This window comes from Cotesia glomerata, linkage group LG2 (genome assembly GCF_020080835.1).
Source record: "Cotesia glomerata isolate CgM1 linkage group LG2, MPM_Cglom_v2.3, whole genome shotgun sequence".
In the NCBI taxonomy this organism is placed as follows: Eukaryota; Metazoa; Arthropoda; class Insecta; order Hymenoptera; family Braconidae; genus Cotesia; species Cotesia glomerata.
The window spans coordinates 28,825,977-28,853,016 of NC_058159.1; the positions used below are offsets into that span (position 1 = coordinate 28,825,977).

At 27.5% G+C, this 27,040-nt stretch overlaps 1 protein-coding gene across 3 annotated transcripts; it reads left to right on the forward strand.

Moving 5' to 3' along the window:
* The first annotated feature begins 2,087 nt into the window (after positions 1 to 2,087).
* LOC123259792 (protein enabled) lies at positions 2,088 to 25,593 on the forward strand. Of its 3 annotated transcripts, none has more exons than XM_044720499.1 (9): positions 2,088 to 2,340; positions 16,046 to 16,367; positions 19,206 to 19,342; positions 19,620 to 19,853; positions 21,963 to 22,024; positions 22,451 to 23,499; positions 24,940 to 25,110; positions 25,193 to 25,442; positions 25,528 to 25,593. In XM_044720499.1, the coding sequence occupies exons 1-9, from the start codon at positions 2,336 to 2,338 to the stop codon at positions 25,554 to 25,556; spliced, it is 2,259 nt and encodes a 752-aa protein (XP_044576434.1). In that variant the 5' UTR covers positions 2,088 to 2,335; the 3' UTR covers positions 25,557 to 25,593. The 3 variants fall into 3 exon arrangements, with proteins under 3 accessions (XP_044576434.1, XP_044576433.1, XP_044576435.1); XM_044720498.1 differs by lacking the exon at positions 2,088 to 2,340 and adding an exon at positions 11,049 to 11,489; XM_044720500.1 differs by lacking the exons at positions 2,088 to 2,340; positions 19,620 to 19,853 and adding an exon at positions 11,055 to 11,489.
* The last annotated feature ends 1,447 nt before the right edge of the window (positions 25,594 to 27,040 follow it).

The following is a 27,040-nucleotide window of genomic DNA, read 5'->3' on the forward strand; positions in this document are numbered from 1 at the left end:
AAATTTATTAAGTAGAAACCTTGCAGTCACTATGTGACTGCCGTGACTCGTGAACTATAAATAAATAAAAAGTTGCTTTATTAAACAATAAATTTTATTAAATTGCATTGTACTTTCTTACCTATTGAAGTTTTTAAAGATATAAGCTCATCCCGATGTTACACTCATCAAGAGCTTTCATTTGAGTACCTACTTGCATTTTTGATATATTTTTCATATATACATATATATAATATATATAAATATATGAAAAATTGATGTGGGTACTCAAATGAAAGGTCTCGATGAGTGTAACATCGGGATGAGCTTATATCTTTAAAAATTTCAATAGTTCTCAAGATACAATATCGTTTCTTAATTATATTAAATTGCATTGTACTTTCTTAACTATTGACATTTTTAAAAATATAAGCTCATTCCGATGTTACACTCATCAAGAGCTTTCATTTGAGTACCTACTTGCATTTTTGATATATTTTTCATATATACATATATATGATATATATAAATATATGAAAATTGATGTGGGTACTCAAATGAAAGGTCTCGATGAGTGTAACATCGGGATGAGCTTATATCTTTAAAAATGTCAATAGTTCTCAAGATACAAGATCGTTTCTTAATTATATTAAATTGCACTGTACTTTCTTTACTATTGACATTTTTAAAAATATAAGCTCATTCCGATGTTACACTCATCAAGAGCTTTCATTTGAGTACCTACTTGCATTTTTGATATATTTTTCATATATACATATATATAATATATATAAATATATGAAAAATTGATGTGGGTACTCAAATGAAAGGTCTCGATGAGTGTAACATCGGGATGAGCTTATATCTTTAAAAATGTCAATAGTTCTCAAGATACAAGATCGTTTCTTAATTATATTAAATTGCACTGTACTTTCTTTACTATTGACATTTTTAAAAATATAAGCTCATTCCGATGTTACACTCATCAAGAGCTTTCCTTTGAGTACCTACTTGCATTTTTGATATATTTTCCATATATACATATATATATATAATATACATAAATATATGAAAAATTGATGTGGGTACTCAAATGAAAGGTCTCGATGAGTGTAACATCGGGATGAGCTTATATCTTTAAAAATGTCAATAGTTCTCAAGATACAAGATCGTTTCTTAATTATATTAAATTGCACTGTACTTTCTTTACTATTGACATTTTTAAAAATATAAGCTCATTCCGATGTTACACTCATCAAGAGCTTTCCTTTGATTACCTACTTGCATTTTTTGATATATTTTCCATATATACATATATATATATAATATACATAAATATATGAAAAATTGATGTGGGTACTCAAATGAAAGGTCTCGATGAGTGTAACATCGGGATGAGCTTATATCTTTAAAAATGTCAATAGTTCACAAGATATAAGGTCATTTGTTAATTATGTATCTAAAAAACGAGCATTTTCGAATGCAGCCTAAATACTTATCATCATATTTTATCATATGACAATCCTGGACACAAAATTTTTCTTATTCTCTTAATATCATAAATTAGGTAAAAATTTTTTATTTCTTCTTTAATTTATTACTAAAAAGAAAAATTTGCTTATTTAAAAAAAACATTATAAATTATCAAATTAATGTTAGCAGTCGCTTGACCATTTTCTAATTTTTTTAATAAATAAATTTGTTCTTAAAAATTATTTCTAAAAATTACATTTTTAATTTTTTTAATGTCAATTTTTTTTTTTTCATTTTCTTTGACATAATTTATTTGTAAAAAAAATTACAAAACATCTAAATTAATTTTCATTATAAATTTCTATTATTAAAAGTAAATTAAAATAAAAAAAAAAAATTTTTCTTCCAATAATTTGTTTAAAAAAAATTTTGAAAACTTGCCGCTAGTGTTAGTTGACTTTCCCTCCGCATTAGAGACCTTGGCGGCTTACTCAAACGGCGCTGAAAGCAGAAAAGCAGACCCCGTAGGTACAGTGTGGTGCAAGGTACTTTGTATGTATACTTTTTAGGTATAGGTAGATGTGGTATATGATATGCGGGGACAGATGTATACACATATCTATACATATATACACCCATAAGTGTTGAGATATATATGTGGGTTGTGGATCTGAGTGAAGTCGCAAGAATCCCGAGTCGGCTCGGCAATATGGCCGGTCAGATGTGCAGCAGTAGGGTGTCAGTGTGGTGTTAGTGTCCGTTATTTATGTCGAATTATCGCAAATCCTGTCCGAACCTCGCGTGTTTTCATGGAATCAGTGAGATATTGTGTCGCGGAAGAAATTCTATTTGCATGAGGGCATAGCACTTACCCCCCACAGCCATGAAGTAAGTACTCAGTATCATATATATCTATACATGTATACATAAACTCAATAGTAACCAACTTACAATTATTTCCTCCCTCTTTGCAATATTATATATGTATACAACACTCTGTACCGAGAAGACAAGAGAAAAGAGCGACACGGCTTCTGGTCAACTCTCACTATTAAGAGTCCATTGTTTATCATTTTCGTACCTGCGATTCAATTATTACTCTACCCTACAAACTGGCAAACATCAATGCCAATGCACTGTCGACATAACATTAAACTTAACCATTTTTTTATTTTTTTTAACAAATAGATTTTTTACAAAAAATTATTTTTTAAAAATTGCATTTTTTATTTTTTTAAATTTCTACATGTCAATTTTTTTTTGTTATTATTTATTTGTTAAAAAAATATGAAAATAAATTTAGCAGATGTTAAATAATTTTTATAATTTTTTTTAACAAATTATGGCAAAAAAAATTAGAAAAAAAAATTGACGTAGAAATTTAAATAAATAAAAAATAGATTTTATTTTTTTTTTGAACAAATTTGTTAAAAAAAATTTAAAATTCTTCAATGACTGCTAACTTTAATGTCAAAAAATTCTTAAAATTATAAAATATCTTCTGAATTAATTTTCATACTGCCGACAATATTTTTCCACTTGCATTTACCTGAACCAATAATGTGGGCGTGTTTTATTTTTTTTTAATTTTTAAACACTTGATTGTTTAAATTAAAATTAAAAAAAAAAATTGTTATTGTTAAAAATAAATCAACTTAATGACAGATGTATTTTGAAACTATTTTTATAGACTGCGGACCAGCTGTTATATTTAAGTTTTATTTTTTTCTTCACAAAAAGACACATGTTCATGGTTTTCATCCCATCTACATCGAATCGAGTGCTTTAGATATGATAAAAAAATCTATTTTTCTATTTATTTATTTTCCGTAACAGCAATATACTGATAAAGACTGTACTGTTTACTCTGGTAAGATAAAGCTAGTGTAAGAATAAAAATCAAGAAGAGAATAAAAAGATGACACTGAAGTTAGGAGACGTCTAAAAATTTTGGATTTTTTTTTAAAATTAAATTACAATTAAAAAGATATTTCTAAAAAATTGCACTTATAATTTTTCAAGTTTTTTACATGTGAAATTTTTTCAATAAAAAATTTCTAAAAATTTTGAAATGCCAGCTAATATAAAAAGGTATTATATACTGAGTAAGTACACCCAAAAATTGAGAAGAAATAAATAATTAAAGGTGTGTATGAACAACAGATGTTGCGCAAAAATGTATTTAGTCACTCGTTTCACTTCCAATGTCTTATAATTTATAATGATAATAATACTAATAAATTTTATGTGTATTATATTGTAAAGAATGACGCATAGCCTTGAATGTCGATAAATCACGAAACTCGTTTCCTCAAAGCTCTTAATTCGAGGATATCAAGTTTTATTCTACATTGTTTATCTATGAGTAAATTAGTGCGACAAAACGGTGTTTTAAAATCGAGGATTGTTGTAAGATAATAACGGCTCAATAATGAAAAAACAAAACCTGAAAAAGAAGAGTCATACGTAGTTTTGTTGGGCGTCAAGGGATTAATGCTGCTATTTCGCCGGGGGTGTTTATTCGTCCCCAATTCGGGAATCACCCTCGTAGCTCGCCCTTGCAGCTCGGATAGAATTTTACGCAGTACAGGAGAATAACGAACCCATAAAATAAAACCAGGGATATGTCTAAACGAATATATGTATATAATTTAAGAGGTATAGAGGGGATGAAACACTGGCAGTCAGCCGGATGCACGTTCTCTCGTGTCCTTGCCCAACGTGTTTCTTCCTCGCGTGTTAACAAGAGTAGAGGGAAAAAAATATAAGACACACTCCAAAAACAAACGTCTATCATTACATTATATACACAATTACACACCAAGTTCCTATCCACAATAGCATGGGCTCGACGACACACCGACTTTGATACTGCTCAATGTCACTCTACTCCGTCCTATTGACGTGGAATTAATAACAAAACACAATTCCTTACCAATGGTACAAATATTTACAAAATATCAAGCAAAAGGATGGATGGTCAAAGATTGTCAAATTAAATATAAATATTGAATTTCATTTTTTGACGTGATGTAGAATGGAGCAAAAATTTCCGAGCGCTAGTTAACTTCCTCTTATTAATTACATTCCTGGCTTTAAACAGCTACGGCTATTTTTTTCTTATCTGTGCCGAGATTTATAATTTGGAGTTAAAATGAGATGTTTAAAAGTGACATAGCTGAGAAAAAAAATAGCAGTTTAATCAACAGATCGCTTTTGTCTTTTTATGACACTCCTGCTGTTCGAACCTCTTCTCACCAATAATAACTCCCCCAGGGTTCCAGCCCTACTGGTATTGGTACTGCTAGCACTTTCTGTACTGACGTGACTGACGGTAGATTTACATTCATTCCGACTCTTATTGTCTCACATAATCACGCTAACACAACGATAACTTTGTCCGTTAATGCATTCTGTTGATTTTTGTTTTGTCAAAACAATAAGTTTCCATTACATTGTCTTGCCTTTTTAAAAACTAACTCGTGTCATGTTTAGCTTTGTTAGTATACTTGCATCAACAATTCACGCGGTCTTTATTATTTTTGATAAATAAAAAAATTAAATCAGGATTTTTTCTTCAAGCTGCATAAAATAAAATAAGGTAATATTTACAAGTGAGGTCAATCATTTTAATTTTCATTTTTTGGAACGAAATTTCTATTTGATTTTATTGATATATTTTTTTTTGAAAAATACTGCAAAAAATGAAAAATTAAAAAAAAAAGTTGATTATTACAATTTTAACAAATTTTACAAATTTTTAAAAAAATTTATAAATTTTTTAGAAAATTGTGATATTCAATTTTTCTTTTAATTGTTCGTTTTTTTATGTACTTTTCACAAAAATATATATGAAAAACATCAAAAAAAGATAAAATAGAAATTTTATCCAAAAATATGAGAGCCAAAGTTTTTTCCAACTTTTGAAGGCAAAAAAGCTATCGAAATCTTTATTTTTTTAAATGAATATAAAGTAGCCGACATCTAAAACTTTTTATGATTTTTTTTTACTAAAAAATTATTACAAAAAAATTAAAAAAAATTTTTTTCATTTGTTAAAAACTTCAAAAACTATAAGTGCAATTTTTTAAAAATATTTTATAGTTATTTTAATAAATTAAGCAAAATAAAAAAATCAAAAATTTCGGCTAACTTTATTATTATTTTTTTAAAATACATTAAAAAAAATGAACAATTAAAAAAAAAAAAGTTGATTATAATTTTAACAAATTTTCAAAAAAATTTATAAATTTTTCAGAAAATTCTGATATTTAACCTTTTTTTTTTTAACTTGTTCATTTTTTTATGTACTTTTAAAAAAAAATATATCAAAAAAAGATAAAATAGAAATTTTATCCAAAAATATGATTCAAAATTTTTTTCCAACTTTTGAAGGCAAAATTCTATCGAAATCTTTATTTTTTTTTTTTTTCAAAAACAAGCAGACTCAAAAAAAAATTTTAAATGTTAATTTTTCACCTAGTTATGCTCCAAAATGGCTTTGACCTCACTTGTAAATAATCACCTAAAATAAAATAAAGTAAAAAATATACAACAAGGATATAAGTATGACTATAATATTTAATATATAACCACATTTTCTCAACTTTATATCTTTAATGTAGACAGTCATTTTTGACGTTACTATTCTTAAATTGCAGAGCAAGAGAGCAAAGAAAATAATCAGAGTAAAAAGTAAGAGGACAAGGAGAAATAAATGTCTGTTGGATTTTTTCTTAAAGACTGCGATATACTAGTGCAGTAGTAGACTACTGCCATTCTTTTCAACATTTCTATTTTCTTGGCATCCTTTGTCTCCTACTTGGTCAGACGTAGATATAAATTTCCAAGAATTTGCAAGAACCAGCATCAACATCAGCATCCCTCTACTGACTACGCTCAACACTCTTTACTCTACACTTAATTCTACTTTATTTATAAATTTTTTTTCATCCTGGTTTGTTGCCATCTCGTGGTTGACTACGACGAAACCCACGGGCAAGAGTAATACTAAACGATGACAGACCGGGTGCTCCGAAGAAAAAACTGGTAGTAGCATACCCATCCTCGGGTGCTGTTTCACTCCTTCCACTTCTACTGCCTTCTACCACCTTTTCATATCCTCTAGTTATTACTCGGCATCGTGTACCACCTGCCTCTTTAAACCATCTTTCGATATTTCACTCGAGTCTCTACTCTATACCTTTCCAACCGGTCAAAAGTCTCCGTGTAATTTTGATCCTCCTCTTAATTTTACAACGCAGCACAATTCAGTAAAATACAATACAAAATAATACAAAAAAAAAAAAATACAACGTAAGGATTCAATTCAAAAGTGTTGACTTTTATCCGAAATATTTTTTTTACTCTAAAAAAAAAAATCTCAGTGCGTTAAAAAAAGTTTCAGTGCTAAACAAAATATACAAAAATTTTTAATTAATATAAAAAAAAAAAAAAAAAAAAACAAATAATTTTATAATGACTTCAATAAAGTGCTTAAGGCTGGAAGTTTATTAAATAAAGTAAAGCAAAAGTTTAACCAAATAAAACGGAGTTTATACCACGAAAGTTAAATATTATAACTAAACAGAATTATCAAAGCAATAGTGTGCCCACATACGCGGTCCTTTCAATTAAACGTCGAGGAAGCTTTTCATAAAATTTATGTCAACCGGTCTTGGTCTGTTATAGTCTTCATGTATGTAGTCAGACAAAGAAATAACTCGGGCACTAATTCTGCGGTCTTAGTCTTGAGAGTTCGTCATCGTTCGTGGTTGCTCGTTAGTCGTGTTAGGAATTAATCAGAAAAGACCTGACGTTCAGACCAAAAAGAGTTCAGAGCAGGCTTTAACCCAAACAAAAACACTTACTCCAAATTACTCTCTTACTCGACATATCTAATTTAATTACTTAATTAACCGTGTACCTCTCGAGCGTACGGTGGCCACACTGTCACTCTCGGCATTAATCTTTGCTTAGGAAACCTACTTTCTTCAACATTGTTAGTTTATAAATATTTTTAATTAAATCTATATTATTAAGAGAAGGTTCTATCTTAAGAAATGGCCTTGTATCTTGTGAACTATTGATATTTCTAAAGAAATAAGATCATTCTGATGTTATACTCATCGACACCTTTCATTTGAGTACCCACATCAATTTTTTATATATTATATATATGAATATATGGAAAATATATCAAAAATGCATGTGGGTACTCAAATGAAAGCTCTTGATGAGTGTAACTCATACAGTTCACAAGATACAAGGTGGTTTCTTAATTATATCAAATTGCACCGTACTTTTTTAACTATTGACATTTTTAAAGATATAAGCTCATCCCGATGTTACACTCATCAAGACCTTTCATTTAAGTACCCACATTAATTTTTATATATTTTATATATTTATATATATTTATATATATATATATATATATATATATATATATATATATATATATATATATATATATACATATATATGAATATATGAAAAATATATCAGAATGCATCTGGGTACTCAAATGAAAGCTTTTGACGAGTGTAACATCGGGATGAGCTTATATCTTTAATAATGTTAATGCTTAAAAAAGTACAGTGCAATTTAACATAATTAAGAAACGACCTTTTATTTTGAGAACTATTGACATTTTTAAATACATAAGCTCATCCCGATGTTACACTCATTAAGACCTTTCATTTGAGTACCCACATCAATTTTTCATATATTTATATATATTATATATATGTATATATGAAAAATATATCAAAAATTCATGTGGGTATTCAAATGAAAGCTCTTGATGAGTGTAACATCGGGACGAGCTTATATCTTTAAAAACGTCAATAGTTAAGAAAGTACAGTGCAATTTAACATAATTAAGAAACGACCTTTTATTTTGAGAACTATTGATATTTTTAAAGATATAAGCTCACCTTGACATTACACTCATCGAGACCTTTCATTTGAGTACCTACATGAATTTTTCATATATTTATATATATTATATATATGTATATATGAAAAATATATCAAAAATGCATGTGGGTACTCAAATGAAAGCTCTTGATGAGTGTAACATCAGGATGAGCTTATATTTTAAAAAATGTCAATAATTAAGAAAGTACAGTGCAATTTAACAAAAGTCATTATTTAATAAAGCAAAATTTTATTTATTTATAATTCACAAGTCATATAGTGACTGTATGATTGCTAATTATTATAATTACTACAAACCCACAAAATAATTATTTCATCATAAACATTAAATAATAATAATTATAATAAATTTTCGTCTATTCCTTAAAAGTACTTTCGTTTGAAGCGTGAAATAGATATTTAAAAAAAGATTCGGCGTTAATGCGACAGTTTTTAAGTAAAAGTATTAGGATACACGAGTACAATAGAGAGTAGACTGCTCAACGGGTCTTGTAGGTGTATTAAATTTTAACTTTAAAAGAGTCAAATTTCCAAATGTGCACAGGAGAGGGACAAATGTGTCTGTACTGTTATTATTTATCGTATATATGTGTACTTAAGTTTGTGTAGGCATATTACAAATTGTTGTTATTATTGTTTTTGTTATCATTATCATTGTTGAAACACATAATGTATTGCACGTATAGAGAGAGCCTGGATCCAATACGTAGGTGTTGTGCGACGGTTCTTATATGGCCGTGTACATACACTCCGGGAAGGAGGAAGTGCATCGACCGGTCTCCCGTGCTCTCCTCTTCGTCAACTAAAACCTTTCTGCGTCCTTACTCTCCTTGTGCTATATAGCACATCCCAGCACCCAGTATTACTCTTGCTCTTTACTTGCTTTTACTCTGGCTCTTGCTCTTGCTCTTGCTCTTGCTGGGGCTCTGTTCTCCAGTGTGCTCTGACTGTTGAGTTCCAAACCAAACTGTATGCTGGAAATATGAGATGGAGTGCGCTCGGGGACCTCCCGGAAGGCTTTGTTGCACAACCTACTTTTTTACTCGCTCTTCTGGTTAACAATGAACCACCACCTCATTTTCAATAATACCCTAGGCGGTTTTGATTATTTTACTCCTCGCTTCTATTAATTTTTTATTTTGTCGACTGTAATTGATGTTTTGTTGGATTTTCGATTGATCAATTTATTTCAAGTTCGACAAAATTTTTTTTATTTTAGAAATTTAAAATTTTTAAAAATATTTCACAGTTTAAAAATTTTGTAAAATTATTTTTACCTTCAATTTTCTTTTAGTAAAGTTAGATAAAATTTTTGAAGTATCTCATAATTTTTCAATTGATCAATTTAATTATAGTTTCACAAAATTTGGAACTATATTACCTATTTTTTTATTTTTAGAGGATTTTAAATAGTTTAAAAATTTTGTAAAATAATTTTTACTTTTAATTTTTTACTAAATTTTAAAGTATCTTATAAAATTTTCAATTGATTTGATTTCTTTTTCAATAATTGGAAATTTTTTGGAGTATTTTACAGTTCAAAAATTTTGTAAAATTATTTTTATCTTCAATTTTATTTTAATAAAATTTTTGAATCATCTGATAATTTTTTCAATTGATCAATTTACGTGAATTTAATTATAATTTTACAAAATTTGGAATTATATTATTTATTTTTTTATTTATGGAGGATTTTAAATAATTTAAAAATTTTTACTAAATTTTAAAGTATCTGATAAAATTTTTAATTGATTTGATTTTCTTTTTAATAGTTGGAAATTTTTTGGAGTATTTTACAGTTTAAAAATTTTGTAAAATTATTTTTACCTTTAATTTTGTTTTAATGAAGTTAAATAAAATTTTTGAAGTGTCTGATAATTTTTTCAATTGATTAATTTACTTGAATTTAATTATAATTTTAAAAAATTTGGAACTATATTATTATTTTTTATTTTTGGAGAATTTTAAATAGTTTAAAAATTTTGTTAAATAATTTTTACCTTTAATTTTATATTAAATTTTAAAGTATCTTATAAAATTTTTAATTGATTTGATTTTCTTTTCAATAATTGGAAATTTTTTGGAGTATTTTACAGTTTAAAAATTTTGTAAAATTATTTTTACCTTCAACTTTATTTTAATAAAGTTAAATAAAATTTTTGAAGAATCTGATAATTTTTTCAATTGATCAATTTATTTGAATTTAATTAAAATTTTACAAAATTTAGAACTATATTATTTATTTTTTTATTTATGGAGTATTTTAAATAATTTAAAAATTCTGTAAAACAAATTTTTACTAAATTTTAAAGTATTTGATAAAATTTTCAATTAATTCGATTTTTTTTTTCACTAATTGAAATTTTTTCAGAGTATTTTAAAAAGTTAAAAATTTCAAAGCAAACTTTAAATTTGCAAAAAAAAGAAAAATAATAAAAAAAAAAATTGAAGGACTCAAAAGTTGAAATAAAAGTTTGAATTAACATCAAACGTTATCTGTAGTTGTAGTGTCCTTAAGTAGAAACGAGGAAGCGTGAGGAAGTGGCAATATCTCGCCACATCCTCAACTCCTTTCCTCCTCTCTCTTCAACTATTTTATTTAATATTTGTTCCTCGATTCCTCTGCGCAGCAGAAGTAGTTGTTACAGTTCTTGCGTTCAGTTTTAAATTAATATTTAACCGCGGTCTTAGTAAATCATAATTACTCATGTAGATTACTTTATTGCAGTCACTGCCGTTAATCCAATGCTATAAATAAAATAATTTCCTTGTAATACAACAAAATAAATATAATACAATCTGTTTTTAAAGTGAAAAAAAAAAGTTTACCGTAAATGAACAATTACCCGGTAATAAAACTAAAAAAAATAGACAATGTTGGGCGGTGGAAAGAGCAAGAATATTATTTACTACGAGTGTCACCCGGGACTTCCTAATGGAGTTGTTGATCGAATGTCAAATCGAAGGCCCGTTCACGTGCGTCCTGTAACGGTACACGCCGGTGATACCGATAAAACGGAAAATAATACCGACGATTCAAGGCGATTAAGGGCCCATCATTCAAGACAGTACTCTTGGCAGGAGTCATGGATGTGGTATTAATTTTTTAAATTTAATTTAGCTTAATTTTTTTCTTTGTTATTATTTTTCTGATTAATATTTATAAAAATACATGTAATAAAATATTTATACTTGATTGTTATTCTCAATACAGATAGATTTATCATTATCATATTTTTATTTTTATTTTTTATCCACGTCCGTTTTTATTATCGCTCGCTATTATTTTTTATTCATGTATTTAAGCACTGTTTTTTAATTAGAAATTTTTTTATTTCAATAAATTTATTTGTGATCATTTTTATTTACACTTTACCGTAATAGTATCATATTTTATGGGTTTCATATAAAATTACCGATTGGTTATTTTATAATCCGCTTATAAGGGATTTTTGAGCTTTCATAAATAAATATAACTGTTTATTTTTTATCCATATTCAATTTCAAAATTTATACGATAATGTTTTTTTAAGATAGTTCACTCGGGACATATAGTTTGTGCTATTTTTTTCCTTTTTACTCGCTAGTGTTGCCTTTCTCACGAGTTATCTCTTACTTATGGTTATTTTTGTTCAACTAGCCAGTTTATTAACAATTTATAAAAAACTATTTTATTTTATTTATTTAATTTAAATGCCAAGGCAGCAAGCCGAATAGCAAAATTATAAACATTTAAGTATGAATATAAGTATAAATACACGTATGGTTATAGCAAATATTTTCATGATACAAATAATACATTATACAAATAATACATTTTATCGCAATAACAATTTGACTTAATGATGATAGTAGAAAAAAATTTAATTAGTTAATATAATAGTGTAGTGATATATTTAATATATTACATATCGACGTTCTAATTAGCAAATTATCTAACTCCATTTTAGAGAATCTTCTATTTATTCGAAAAAAACAATTAATTCAAAATTTATTATCACTTTAAAAAACTATTTAATATCATTATCTAATAGAGATATAATATTTAGGTTTGAATCATTCAAATAATTTATAATTCGATTATGGCTACGTCAAAATGTTAAAAAATCACCCTCTAAAAAATAAGGAGTTAGACAAATTGCTAATTAGACCGTCGATATGTAGATTAACTACATGGTTAAAATTTTCAAAATTTCTTTGGATTATTTTAAGTGAATCCCGAAAGAAAAAGACCTGAAAAAATATTAAAGTTATGAAAAATTCATATTATTTCATTAAAATTATTATAAAATAAAAATTATAATAATAATAATGATATTTTTTTTTTGCAACAAAAAAGGAGCGATAATTCTGGGGGTGCTTGTTTTTCAGGAAAATTGTGAGTGTGGTACAATTATTGTTATTATTATAATTTTTATTTTATAATAATTTTAATGAAATAATATGAGTTTTTCATAACTTTAATATTTTTTCCAGGTCTATTTATTCCGGTCTATTTTTTTCCAATTAAGTATATTATTCTAACAGGTATTAGTTTTTTGAAATTATCTTAAAATCCTTTTAATGCAATAACTATTAATATTTGTGATTTTCTCACTCTTCACCCATACTGTCTGTGCTGAATTAAAATATCATTTTTAATTACAATTATCTCATTTCTGGTATAGGCAAATGATTTCAAATTTCAACAGTACATGTAATGCGTATTTTACTACTTATATTTCAAATTTCGAAAACATTAAAACTTGCATTTATGACCAAACTATCTTAAATTCCCTTGAAAAAAAAAAAAAGCAATGTCCTCTTTAAAATTTAAACACAAAAGTTTGTTTTATTGAGAAAAAGTTTTATTGAAATTTTTTCCACCATTAATTGAATTAATTATTCAAAATATTTTAAAACAATGAATTAATGTTCTGAAACAGATTTCTCTTAAATTTATAATAACTATCGATTAATTTGATTGGATCTAAAAAAACTTTTAAAATTACCATAAATATTATATATTAAATAAATGAAACTTTCATTCTTTAAATAATATTTACTGCAGTTAAAATTTTTGCAGAAACTGATTCTTATGTTGGACTGGAAATATTAACAATTCAAGGTTATTGTTATTAGTAATAACAACTCGTAATAACTACTGAGTAATGCTTAGTGACGGAAAGTGTAATTTTCATCTGTTAGACACTTATCAGGATTAGTAATAAAGCAAACGATAACAATCGCGTCACGCAATGGAAAGCGATGATAAAAGTTTTTAATTACAAGTTATTAGCATTCTCTTCGATTTTTACAGCTATTTTTTACTTTATGAGCATCCATAAGCTGATCCAGATTGTTAAAAGTAATTTAATACTGCCATATAGTAACGGGGTCATTTCGCCGAGGTCTAAGACCCCTGGGGTTTTAATAATTTGCTTAACTACTTCAATATAACATCTGCATATTTACGTTTTTTTACTCTTAATTAATGCCCTCGCTTAATCATACGCTATCGATCTACTGTCCAAAATTTACCTGAAGAAATACGGAGTGTTCAAGCCTTCAGAGACACGGTTGTGACTCGCACCAGTGTATGACGTAATCAGTGGAGGGGAGACGTTTCTCCATGTTCTTATAAGAAACAATATTTACAATCAATTACTATAATTGCGCAAATACTGAGTTATTATATTTTATTTTATAAAAAAGAAAATTATAGTTTGCTTCTTTTTAATTTTTTTATAGAATAAAAAATAGAGCGAAAAATTTCAGATTCTTTAAATCAATAAAAACAATTATCTGACAGTCTCAATACTACAGATGTAATAACAAATCCCGTCTTATAAAATTGTTCGTTCGATTTTCGTCAGCGTTTCACGCAGAATAGTCTTTCCAATTTATAGCGACTTAGATAGAATTTTTAAATTATTTTTTTTTTTTTTAAAAAGTCAATCAAATAAATCTAAAAAATTTTTTAAGAAAGGCTTACACTTTTTTCTCTCTTGCCCTTTAATAATAATAATAATAATAATAATAATAATAATAATAATAATAATAATAATAATAATAATAATAATTATTATTATTATTATTATTATTATTATTATTATTATTATTATTATTATTGTTTGTTAGCTTTGCTTTTACAATATATATAAACATAAATAATTTCTTTAAAATAAATAAATACATATATACATTCTTAATAAGTATTTATATTTTTAAAACCATAAAAATTATTTATACTATAATTTTTTTAGCTTTATTTTAAATATATTTAATCGCTCTTCATTTATTATATCACATGGTAATTTGTTGTACCAATGTAGACCTCTATATACAATTATTTTTTCTGCAGTAATTGTTATTGTTTTTCTTATTTTAAATTTGGACTTATTTCTAATTTCATAATACTTCTCATTCAGTTCAAATTCATTGTAAAGATAATCAGGGTAGAGCCTATTTTTTACTTTATGTATGAATAAACAGGCGTTGTTGTGTCCCTCTATTGGACAAATGAAAGTATCTCTGTCATATTTGTACAACAAATGGAATATTAAAACGCATTTAATGCATAAATAAATGAAAATTTTCCAAAAAAGCGCTTCGCTCTTTGATAGATAATTAAATTGTCTATCAAAAAGCGAAGCGTTTTTTTAAAATTTAATCTTATTCATGAGAAAAACACGTTTAAAAATGAACTATCAACTGCTCTTAACGAAAAAAAATTCCTTAAATATATATTTTTTCTTTAACAGTGCTTTAAAATCTAATAATAAAATTTATAAATAAATATTGTAATAAATTAACATAAAAATAGTCTTATAAATTCCATAAAAAAATTCAAACCCATTTTTATTTATAATAATTGAAAAAAAATTATTTTACTACCGAAAACTAAATATTTAAATAAATTTAATAAAGTATTTTCCCTGTAGCTAGAAAAAATCTAACCAGTATAACATTATTTAATACCATTTAGCTCTACCAAACCAATAAAATTAAGTTTGCTCTCTTTTAATCATAATTTCCAGTGTTTACATTCCGCCTACATGACATTTTATTGAAATTAAAAAATACCTCACTGTTTACACATCTCTTGTGTTTGCCAGAGTACCACATATATACACACCATAAGTAAAATATGTAATTTAAAGCTGTTCGTTTGATAAAACATATTTGATCAGAACATTCCTGAAAATAAAAATTCCAATTTAAAAATCAAATTTAGTTATAAAAAAAATAAACAGACCAGTTTAAGCTCAATTCAATCTCCAATTGGAGCTTTCAGCGTGGGATTAACCATGTGCCCATCAAACATTAGATGTATAATGATGATATGCAGCAACTAAACTGCTGGCGTCATTGCAGTCAATCTGTTTAAAGCGCTTCCCACGAAATAACCTGTTGATGCAGCAATAATCTATATCCATATGAATGGAACAAAAGACAAAGACTTTGTTGCAATTGTAATTCGAAAATTAGCCTAATTGACTTCTTTAAATTATCCTTTACGTTATCCACCTTCCGTGTTACTCTGCCTTGATTAGATGACGAGGATGAATAATTAAAAAAATACTCACTAATCAGCAGTACTCTGCATTGAAATTTCAGTACTTATTGCTATTATGTTAATTAACAACCATTGTTTTTTTTCTTTTTATAGCGAAGTTAGTGTATCATCAGCCCGTGCGTCGGTGATGGTTTACGATGACGTAAACAAAAGGTGGATACCGAGTGGTAGCTCTTCAGGATTGTCTAAAGTTCAACTGTATCACCACGTTGTGCATAACACGTTTCGCGTGGTCGGTCGCAAGCTCCAAGACCACGAAATCGTGATTAACTGCGCGATACTCAAAGGCTTGAAGTACAATCAGGCGACAGGAACTTTTCACCAGTGGCGTGACAACAATCAAGTCTATGGGCTTAATTTTTCCAGCAAGGATGACGCGGATGCTTTTGCACGTGCTATGTTGCAGGCACTTGATGTGAGTTTTGGTCATTTTATTTTATTCTATTTTTTTTATTTTTATTTATTTATTTAGTCCCAAAAAGATAGATAAATATACATACATACATATATTTTTTTTCATTTTTATTTATTTATTTATTTATTCCCAAAAAAGGTAGATACATATCATTGTCTTGTTATTCATATCCATAATTAATCAATAAAATAACAATTCACAGTTTGATGGAAATATTTATTCGATGTTTATTTAAATTTTCACAACGTTTCGTCGGTTTCCCGACTTCCTCAAGTGCTAGAACAATTAAATACAAAATAATTTACAATAATATTCTTATAATTACATTACAAAATATTATTATAACTTTGTATAACTTGGACAGTATAAACTCAACTCAAAAATTACACAGAAAGAAAAATTTCTTGACTGGAGAACAAAATTCTTGGCTCAAGAAAATTTTCGGGTGCCTGAAGGAAGACCGAAGTTATGTTGGCCGAAGTAAAAATTTTTCTTGAAATTCTATTCTTGGTGGAAGTCATTTTTTATTAATTCTAATTATCATAAATACTTGACACAATAAATTTTTATATTTGATCAAGATTTTTAGTATATCAATACTTGATGCAATAAATTTTTATTTATTTACAAATTTATTTATTTACAATTTGATCAAGATTTTGAGATACTTTAGGGAAGCAGCGCCACCTACTTCAGCTGAGAAAAAAATTTTCTCACCTTGAGAAAATTTTTCTCTTGAATGTTTGATACACATTTTATATTATTTTAGTGTGCAATTATACATATTGAATGAAAAAAAATGATTCAATATTATTTGATCTTTCCATTTGACATGTTAATCAATAAAAATATTAATGAAAATTTACTTCTATCTTTATATTTAATTTTTTGGAGCACGAGAGAAATTTTTTCAAGACAAGAAAATTAACTTCTATCAAGAACTAAATTTTTTGGAGCAAGAGGCTGAATTTTTTCAAAACAACAAGATTTTCTTGACTTAAATAAATTTTCTTGAATCAAGATACGTATTTCTTAAAGCAAGAGAATTAATTTTGTTGGAATAAAAATTTTTTTTTCGCTCAAGAAAATAATTAGGAAGAAAAATATTTTCTTGGCTCAAGTGAACCTTTTTTTCTGTGTAAATTTATGACTAAGTCTAAGAATACATCAAAACACATACCTCAATTATTAAACATCAATTATTAAAATCATATATGAATCAAGGCAGGCTAACAACCTGTAGATAAATGTACTTACATATATGAGGAGCTGAGTTTTAAAAGGGTATCTTTTCATTTTTGATTAATTGAGATAAAAAACTGATTATCTTCAATTATAAATATTTTTATTGAACTTTTTTAATTCAGCTGTAAAGTGACATCGGTTATGAAGCTGCAATTCAATTTTCATTTACAAATCTTTATAATTCTTGAAGTAACTAATATATTTAAAAGTTCAAAAAACTGCTCTTTTAAAATATGAAAAGATACCTTTTTGAAAATTAGCTCCTCATATATAGTACACTTAAATTCTATAGAGGAAAATATAATGCTCCCTGTGCATAGGTTTAGGAAGAGTGAATAGGCATATATGATTCTTATGAATTATACCGTCATATATGCCTATTTAACAAAATAAGCTTAATATATAATAGATATATATTATTTAAATATAAATTATGAAGAGCCCCAAAAATATTTTAAAACAATTACTTGAAGGCGTAAATAATATTTATAAAGTTAATAGTTGCTATTTTATTTAGATTTTTGGTTTTAATCACCTTTGTCTGCTATGGAGATCTGATTATTATTTCTTCTTTTCTTGTACTGATTGTAAATTTAATTCAAGGTGTCAGAGGATGGTGAAGAATATTTTGTTGAGAGCTAGTACACCGACTGAAGCTTAGTTATAGACCACGGACTACCGCGTTTTCAATTACACTAGCTTGCAGCTTTTATCTTCCTTCTATATTCAGTATGCCCTTTGAAGATCAACGTCTTACACGGACTTTGTGTCTGGCCTAAATTCTCCGTTATTTTAATTTTGAAATTCAGTAATTATGTATTTTTAGTTAGATTTTAAATTATTCAAATATTCGTTGGATTAATTTTTAAACGGAAGAAATTTTGATGGGTCATTGAATTTGTTATTTTATTATTTACAGCAAAAACATTAAGCAATTTTATAAGTACTATTAATATTGCAAGAGTTAAATGTTAAATATAAAATTATAATCAAATTAAGTAGACTTTTAGTAATTATTAATATGACATGCTCTGAATTCGTATTTTTAATTAGGCAAAATATTTAATATTTTATTGTCTCAATTTTTAAAAGTTAGATATCTTTTTTAAATTTAAAATTTTTAAAAATGAATTTTTGATAAAAATTTTAATAAATTATTATCCAAAAAAATCACTAATATTAATTTTAAAAAATTAAACTTTCTTTTAATTTTTTATAAAATCTTACCAACGAATAAATTATTATAAAAAATGAAATAATCTGAATAATAATACAATATAAAAATGACTAAATTCTGTCTGAAGTGAATACTTGAATGATGTACTTGAGAAATAGTTTAAAAACTCAGACACAGATAATCCGAATTCTAACAAAAGCCACGTACGGAATGATACCCTCCATTCATAAAAAATGAAATATTTTTAGACTAGGGCAAACTGAAGCGTGTGTATAAATTTAAACTGATCTCGGTATGCTCGCTCTATATTTTTAGCTCTAAAAAAAAAAAGGTGTCAAGTCCTTGACGCCCAAGAATTGACCTTTCGATTAGCACGATTGTCACAAATTGCCGGCTAATTATCTCTAATTGTGTAGGTGCTGAGCAACGGTAGCAACATATCGAGGAGTTTAGTACCATCAGGCACACCAGCAGGTCAGCAGCAGACTTATCCCCAGCAGTCCCAGCAGCCAACCCAGGCCACAGCTCAATATGAAGAGGACATGGGATACAGGTAATTAGAGATGATACTTTGTCATCGTTTTTAACTTTATCTTTTCAACTCAAAACCACATCATCATACTTCGCTTCTAAATTCTCATCCTCTGAAAATTTATTTCACACAAATTTAATTGACAGCTTTATTCTGGGCGTTTGTTTGATTAAAAAAAAATTTTTTCAATTTTCTTAGCGGGAAGTTAAAAATAAATTAACCATTTAGGAGTCAAATTAAGGGTGGTTAGAAATAGTTGTCTAAATATTTGATGGGTGATTACAATTAACGATTGCAGTAAAATCCAAGGGCATGCTCATCACAGTTACCCGTCTTCGCTGGTGGGTGCAATCCCACGGATTTCATTGTCGCTTGGACAGCTTTCAGCAGGGGTTGCTGGCGTGTTGCCTTCCTCAGTGCCCCCGACTCCTACTCCCAACCATCAGAATCAGAATAACATAACAAACAATAACAATCACAACAGTGTCGTCGGCTGCTCGCGTCATTCACCAACAAACGGCCTCAATTCGAGGTGAACTCTTTACTCTCTACTGGATTTTATTGTGCCGACACGTCTCACAGCCACCAACCATCAAAGATTAGATCAAAGATATATATCTAACCTCTGAATAAATACTGTAACAATCGCCGTTTTATTAGTTACCCCCTTTCACTTATATACTTATATATCACCAACACTTTCATCAATTAAATGGTCGCATTCACACATACCAAAACGGCTAGCTCACTTGTCTTCTTATTCTCATTCTACATAACTAGTTCTCTTCTTCTTCTTTCTTTATTCAACTCTGATGCATGTCATTTGATATTATTATACTCAAATAGTTCACCGTCATTTTATGCTCCTTTGTTAGCGTTATGTTATACTTATGTATATTTATTTTTCTTCATTTTATTTGAATCCTTATTGATCATCGTTAGGTCATTTTGTCGGTTAAATATGACTTGCATCTGTCGTCAATAGTTACTGTGGAAAATTGCCTTATGTAATAATGACAATAAATAATAATAATAATAATAATAATAATAATAATCTATATTATTGAGAGAATAAGAAAAATTTTGTGTTTAGAATAGTCATATGATAAAATCGAGTTTTTTAGTGAAATTTAGTGTCATTGCAAAGGTCTCGATTTGAATTTGTGCCTTTTCAAGGTTTCATTTCATTCTCATCGATAGTCAATTTATTATGATAAATATTTAGGCTGCATTCGAAAATATCTCTAGATACATAATTAAGAAATGAACTTGTATCTTGAGAAATATTGACATTTTTAAAGATATAAGCTCATCCCGATGTTACACTCATCGAGACCTTTCATTTGAGTACCCACATCAATTTTTCATATATTTATATATATTATATATATGTATATATGAAAAATATATCAAAAATGCAAGTAGGTACTCAAATGAAAGCTCTTGATGAGTGTAACTTCGGAATGAGCTTATATTTTTAAAAATGTCAATAGTTTAAGAAAGTACAGTGCAATTTAATATAATTAAGAAACGATCTTGTATCTTGAGAACTATTGAAATTTTTAAAGATATAAGCTCATTCTGATGTTACACTCATCGAGACCTTTCATTTGAGTACCCACATCAATTTTTCATATATTTTATATATTCATATATATATGAATATATGTAAAATATATCAAAATGCATGTGGGTACTCAAATGTAAGCTCTTGATGAGTGTAACATCGGGATGAGCTTATATCTTTGAAAAAGTAAATAGCTAAGGAAATACAGTGCAATTTAACATAATTAAGAAACGACCTTGTATCTTGTGAACTATCGACATTTTTAATGATATAAGCTCATCGCGATGTTACACTCATCGAGACATTTCATTTGAGTACCCACATCAATTTTTCATATATTTATATATATGTATATATGAAAAATATATCAAAAATGCATGTGGGTACTCAAATGAAAGCTCTTGATGAGTGTAACTTCGGGATGAGCTTATATCTTTAAAAATGTCAATATTTAAAAAAGTACAGTGCAATTTAACAAAAGTCATTATTTAATAAAGCAAAATTTTATTTATTTTTAGTTCACAAGTCACAGCAGTCACATAGTGACTGCAAGGTTGCTAGTAATAATAATAATAATAATAATAATAATAATAATAATAATAATAATAATAATAATAATAATAATTCTTGTTAAAGAAGAAATAAGATATTATGAGGCCGTAATTATTAAATGTTAACCACCTTAGCGATGGCTAATCCCGTAAATTGGGTAAGTATTTTACCTACGGATGCAATTAGTAATTTATCACTTGATTAGATTCATTTAGACTTAGAAAACCTCACGTAGACTTAAATAAAAAAAAAGAAAAATAGAACAGCCTTTTATTTTTTAAATCATATTTTAAGGAATATTAATCGCTAAGGTGGTTCTATAGATCATATTAAAATTGTCTTCTCCAAGTAGCTGTCTCTTAGAGGTATAATAAAAAATAACTAAATGTTTTAATCAATATTTTAGTCTCTAGATGGCTGAATATCTTGGCTTCGCATCAGTTTCTCAATTATTTACTGTTATAATAAATTTTTTTTCTAACCGAGTTATTGCAAAATTTTAAATAGTTTTATTTTTTTCAGAACTATGACACGAGAAGACGTAGCAATTATTCAAGAACGCAGAATGTCACAACAAAGTCAAAGTGAGTGCTAAGTAATTTTAACTTACGCGTTTGAAGTACTTTTATTTTACTACTCAAGCTTTGAATTATTTATTTAAACAATTTTCTTCAGTTAATTCTGAAATTTTTCCATTAAAAATAATTTTAACATAAAAAAATGTACTTGTCTTTTATTTTAATTAAAAAAAAAAAATCAACTAATAAATTAATAAACATAATTTTTGAATTATAAATTTTAAGATTGATTTTTTGAGAACATTTTATTTTTTTAATTAGAATAAAATTGCAAGTGTCAATAACTGGGTTTTTTACCTTAGTATTTTTTTATAGAATAAAAAAAAATATTTTTAATTGACCAATTACGGCCTAATGAGTAAAAAAATCCCAAGTACCAAATCAATTAAAAAGCTTATAATTAACAAGTGAGTTTCCTTTTTCTAATTACAGTTTCAAATGGTCCAAGTGCGGTGTCACCAAGCTGTCCATCAGTAAACCCCCAGTCCCAGCAACAACCAGTCCAGCAGCAACCCCAGCAGTCAGGACACCATAGAACGTCATCAGCGCCTCCAGCGCCTCAACCGCAGCCTCCACCAATGCCTGGAGCGATGATAACGCGACCGCAGATTCCAGGGCCTCCAGTACCACCACCACAGCCGCCAGCAGCTCCTCCAGCGCCTCCTTGTCCGCCGATGATGAACATCAATGCCCCAGTACCGCCCCCAATGATGAACCAGTACGCACAATCATCTTCCCAGTCGAATATTATCGCGAGCCAGCCAAACTCCCAGCCCCAAAACATTTACGGCAATAACAATATTAACAACCAGAACAATCAGGCCAATAACAATAATCAGTACGCGAGTACTCAGTCAAATCAGTACGCTAGTAATTCAAATGTCTGTCAGAGTCAGTACTCAAGTCAGAGTAGTCTTTACGCCGGCAATAATCAAAATTATTCTCAGTCAAATAACTCATTAGCGGGAGCTCCCGTCAGTCAGTACGCGAGCACTCAAAATTGTCAGTACAATTCCCCTGGTAATAATGTTGCTGTTGCCGGTAATCAGTACGGTAGTAATAGCTCGATAAACCAGTATGCTAGTTCCCCGAGTCAGTTTGTGCAGCAGCAACAGGCTCAAGTTTCTCAGTACGGCCCCGTGGGCCCAGTCGCCCAGGGCCAGTACAACGCCCCCAACGCAAATAACGTTGTTGCTAATCCTTACGGGACACCTGCTAATTCTGTTAATCAGTATGCAAGTGGGCCTGCGGTTAACGCTAACGCTTATCCTCCCGTTGGCAGTAATGGTCCTCCACCACCCCCGATGGCTCCGCTCGGTGGTCCTGCTGCTCCACCTCCACCTCCGCCCCCGCCTGCTCCCAACGCCGATGCTGCCAAGGCTGCCAATAATAATTCTAATGCTAATTCGGTGCCTGAATCTGCGCCTGATGTTAATTCTTTGGCAGCTGCGCTACAAGCTGCTAGATTGAAGAAGAAACAGGTAATTCATTTTTTTTTGATAAATATTTACAAGGGTCAGCCATTTTTATTTTCATTTTTTTGAATGAAATTTTTATTTGATTTTATTGATATTTTTTTTGAAAAATACATAAAAAAAAATGAACAATTTATTTATTTTTTGATAAATGTGTCAGGGCTATTTATATTTATTTTTTGATAAATCTGTCAGGGCTTAGTCGAATGACAAATTGTACAATTTTCAGTATAGTTAATGAGTAATAACTAAAAAGTGTAATTAAGTAATAAAACAAAAACAATATAATTAGATGCGATACAATAATTTATATGAATAACATATCAGTAACTTAAAACAAGCCAAACTGGAAATATTTAATAGAATTACAAACTGTTTGATACTTCAAGATTGAGAAAAAATTCAAACGCTTTATTCGAACAATTAAAAAACAAAAAAAGTTGATTTTAATAAATTTTTTAGAAAATTGTGATATTTTAGTTTTGTTTAGTTTTTTTTTTAGTTTTGGTCTTATAATTGAGATTTTTTTTAGAAATTAAAGAATTTATTCTGTTTTATTTAAATATTCATTTTTTATGTATTTTTGATTTAAAATTTATTTATTTAATGGTAACAAAAATTTTTTGCGGTGAAAATTACCTGATAATATTTTTTTCAATTGCACACCTCATAGCGCGAAGCGGTCAATTTTTAATTGCAAAAATATGGGAATTATTACTAATAATTATATTTTAAAGAATAGAATATTAATTCAATTTATTTCTTACATATTTTAATTAATTAAATTTTTTTTATGACAATAATAATAAAGTAAATTAAATGTAATTATTAAATTATACAATTTTATGTTGTCCTGAAAAAAAATTAACTTTAATTAAGAGAAAAATTCTTCAATTAAATGAAATTTACTTAAATCAAGAAAAATTATAGTAAATATTTACAAGTTTCATTTACAAATATTTACAATTTAGAAACGAAATTTCTATTTAATTTTATTGATATATTTTTTTTTTGAAAAATACATAAAAAAATGAACAATTAAAAAAAAAAAAAAGTTGATTATCACAATTTTAACAAATTTTCAAAAAAATTTATAAATTTCTTAGAAAATTGTGATTTTTATTTTTTTTTTTTTCAATTGTTCGTTTTTTTATGTACTTTTAAAAAAAAATCTATCAAAAAAATATAAAATATAAGTTTTATTCAAAAACATGAGAACTAAAATTTTTTTCAACTTTTGAAGGCAAAAAAGCTATCGAAATCTATTTTTTTCTTTCTCGACATTTTTATCATAAATGCGTTGTAAAAACAAGCGGAATAAAAAAAAAATTTGAATAATTGTGGTCCAAAATGGGGTTGACCCCACTTGTAAATAATTACCACTATTTTTTTTTTTTTATTTGATAAATTAAGTGTGATAATTATCGATGTTTATTCAATTAATAGCAACAAGCACAACCAGTAGAAAACAGTCCTTCTGGCGGCGGAGGTGGCGGCAATTACGGAACTCTGGGACGAGGAGGAGGCGGTGGAATGGCTTCAATGATGGATGAAATGGCCAAAACACTAGCACGTCGCCGAGCAGCTGTTGAAAAGAAACAACCGGAACAACCACCGGTAATTATTTATTTACTTTTTTGTATATACTTTTGAATTACTTGTAATTGCATTGCTGATTGGTTGTTAATTGTTTCTCCAGGAACCCGAGAGTTCACCCGACAAAAAATCCTGGGACAAAAATAACGCGAATAATAAATTTTCAAACGGTGCAGAGTCACCGAAGTCAGCCCGCAAAAGGTTCGGGTCAGCATCCGAAGACACTTTATTACGAGTTAACGGTGTTAATGACGGGGCCTTGCTTACTGCTCAAGAAATGGAGGCCTTCAAAGCTGAAATAATAAAAGAAGTTCGAAAAGAGTTTCAGAAAATGAAACAAGAAATAATTGACGGTACTTTTTGCTTATACATTTAAATTTTGGATCTTTAATTTCAATTTTTTTTTTAAATATTTAATATCATGTTTATTTATTTTAGCGCTTAAAGGAGAGCTGAATCGAAGGTAAAGATTTATTCAGCCTTAACAGACAAATACAAGAATAATAATAATAAAATAATAATACTGATCAATAAAAGAAGAGAGATTTGACTAGATAGTTGAACTTTACCATTATCATCGACAACAACCACGTAAACAGTTTTTATTACATACTTGCGATAACAAACTGTAGTAATATCCATGTATATCTGCCATTTGTGTGTAAGTACATTAATCTAGCCTAGTATATTAATTATAAGTTAATTTACATTTTCGATACCCGATTATTATTATTAAAAAAATTGTTTTTTTATAAATAATTATTGAATTTCTATCGGAATTCCTAATTACTGAGCTATTTTATAAATTGGCTTTTTTTTGATAAATATTTTTTACTATTTTAGTGTTTAAAACACTTTTTACTCATTTATTTACTGTAGAATTTTTGGTAATTAATTACAAGTGAGATCATTGGAAAATGTTAATTTTCAAATTTTTTCTTTTTTATTCTGCTTGTTTTTACAGCGCATTAATGATAAAAAATGTCATGAAAGAAAAAAATGAAGATTTCGATAGCTTTTTTTATTTTCAAAAGTTGGAAAAAATTTTGGCTCATGTTTTTGAATAAAATTTATATTTTATCTTTTTTTGATAGTTTTTTTTTTAAAGTACATAAAAAAAACGATCAATTTGAAAAAAGTTTAATATCACAATTTTTTTTTTTTAATTTATAAATTTTTTTAAATTATAATCAATTTTTTTTTTATGAATTTTTCAAAAAAAAATATATCAATAAAATCAAATAAAAATTTCGTTTAAAAAAATGATAATAAAAATGTTTGACCGCACTTGTAAATATTTACTAAATTTTTTCATTTTTATGTCATGGTTATTTAAAAAAAAAAAAATTATTTTACTACTCAGTTAATTACGACGATTGTAATTTAATATTTTTGGTTGTATTTATGAGTACATATCAATTATACATTCCGTTAAATTTCTTCAGTACACCATTTTTATTCCGTTACACATTAAAAATTCGTCGTAAATATACTTAATTAATTAATTTAATTAATTGAAAGTATATTTAAATTATTTTTTGAGATATGCCATGACATTGAAGTGAATTGATAATTTAAACAGATTTACGGATAACAATATAATGAGATTTTAAATAGCAATGACGGCATTAACAGTTTTTTATATTGTTGTAATTATTGTTAGTATTCTTAACCCAGTGAACAAAGCCATTGATAAGAGAGAAGCACGTAATATGGATTTCGATAGTTTATTGATAAATTTAAAAATTATTAAAAAGAAACAGAGTTACTCGTATTAGCAGAAGTGTGTCGCGAATATAAATTTGCACAAAATCTTCTGTGACTGAATTAAAGAAAAAAAAAAAATGAAACAAGTCAGTCTGCTAAAATATATAAAGTTTAGGGTGCGTCAAAATTTAATCTCTAAAAGCAACCTTTGAAAATTGGAATTTTGAGTTCCGCTTTTAGCAGG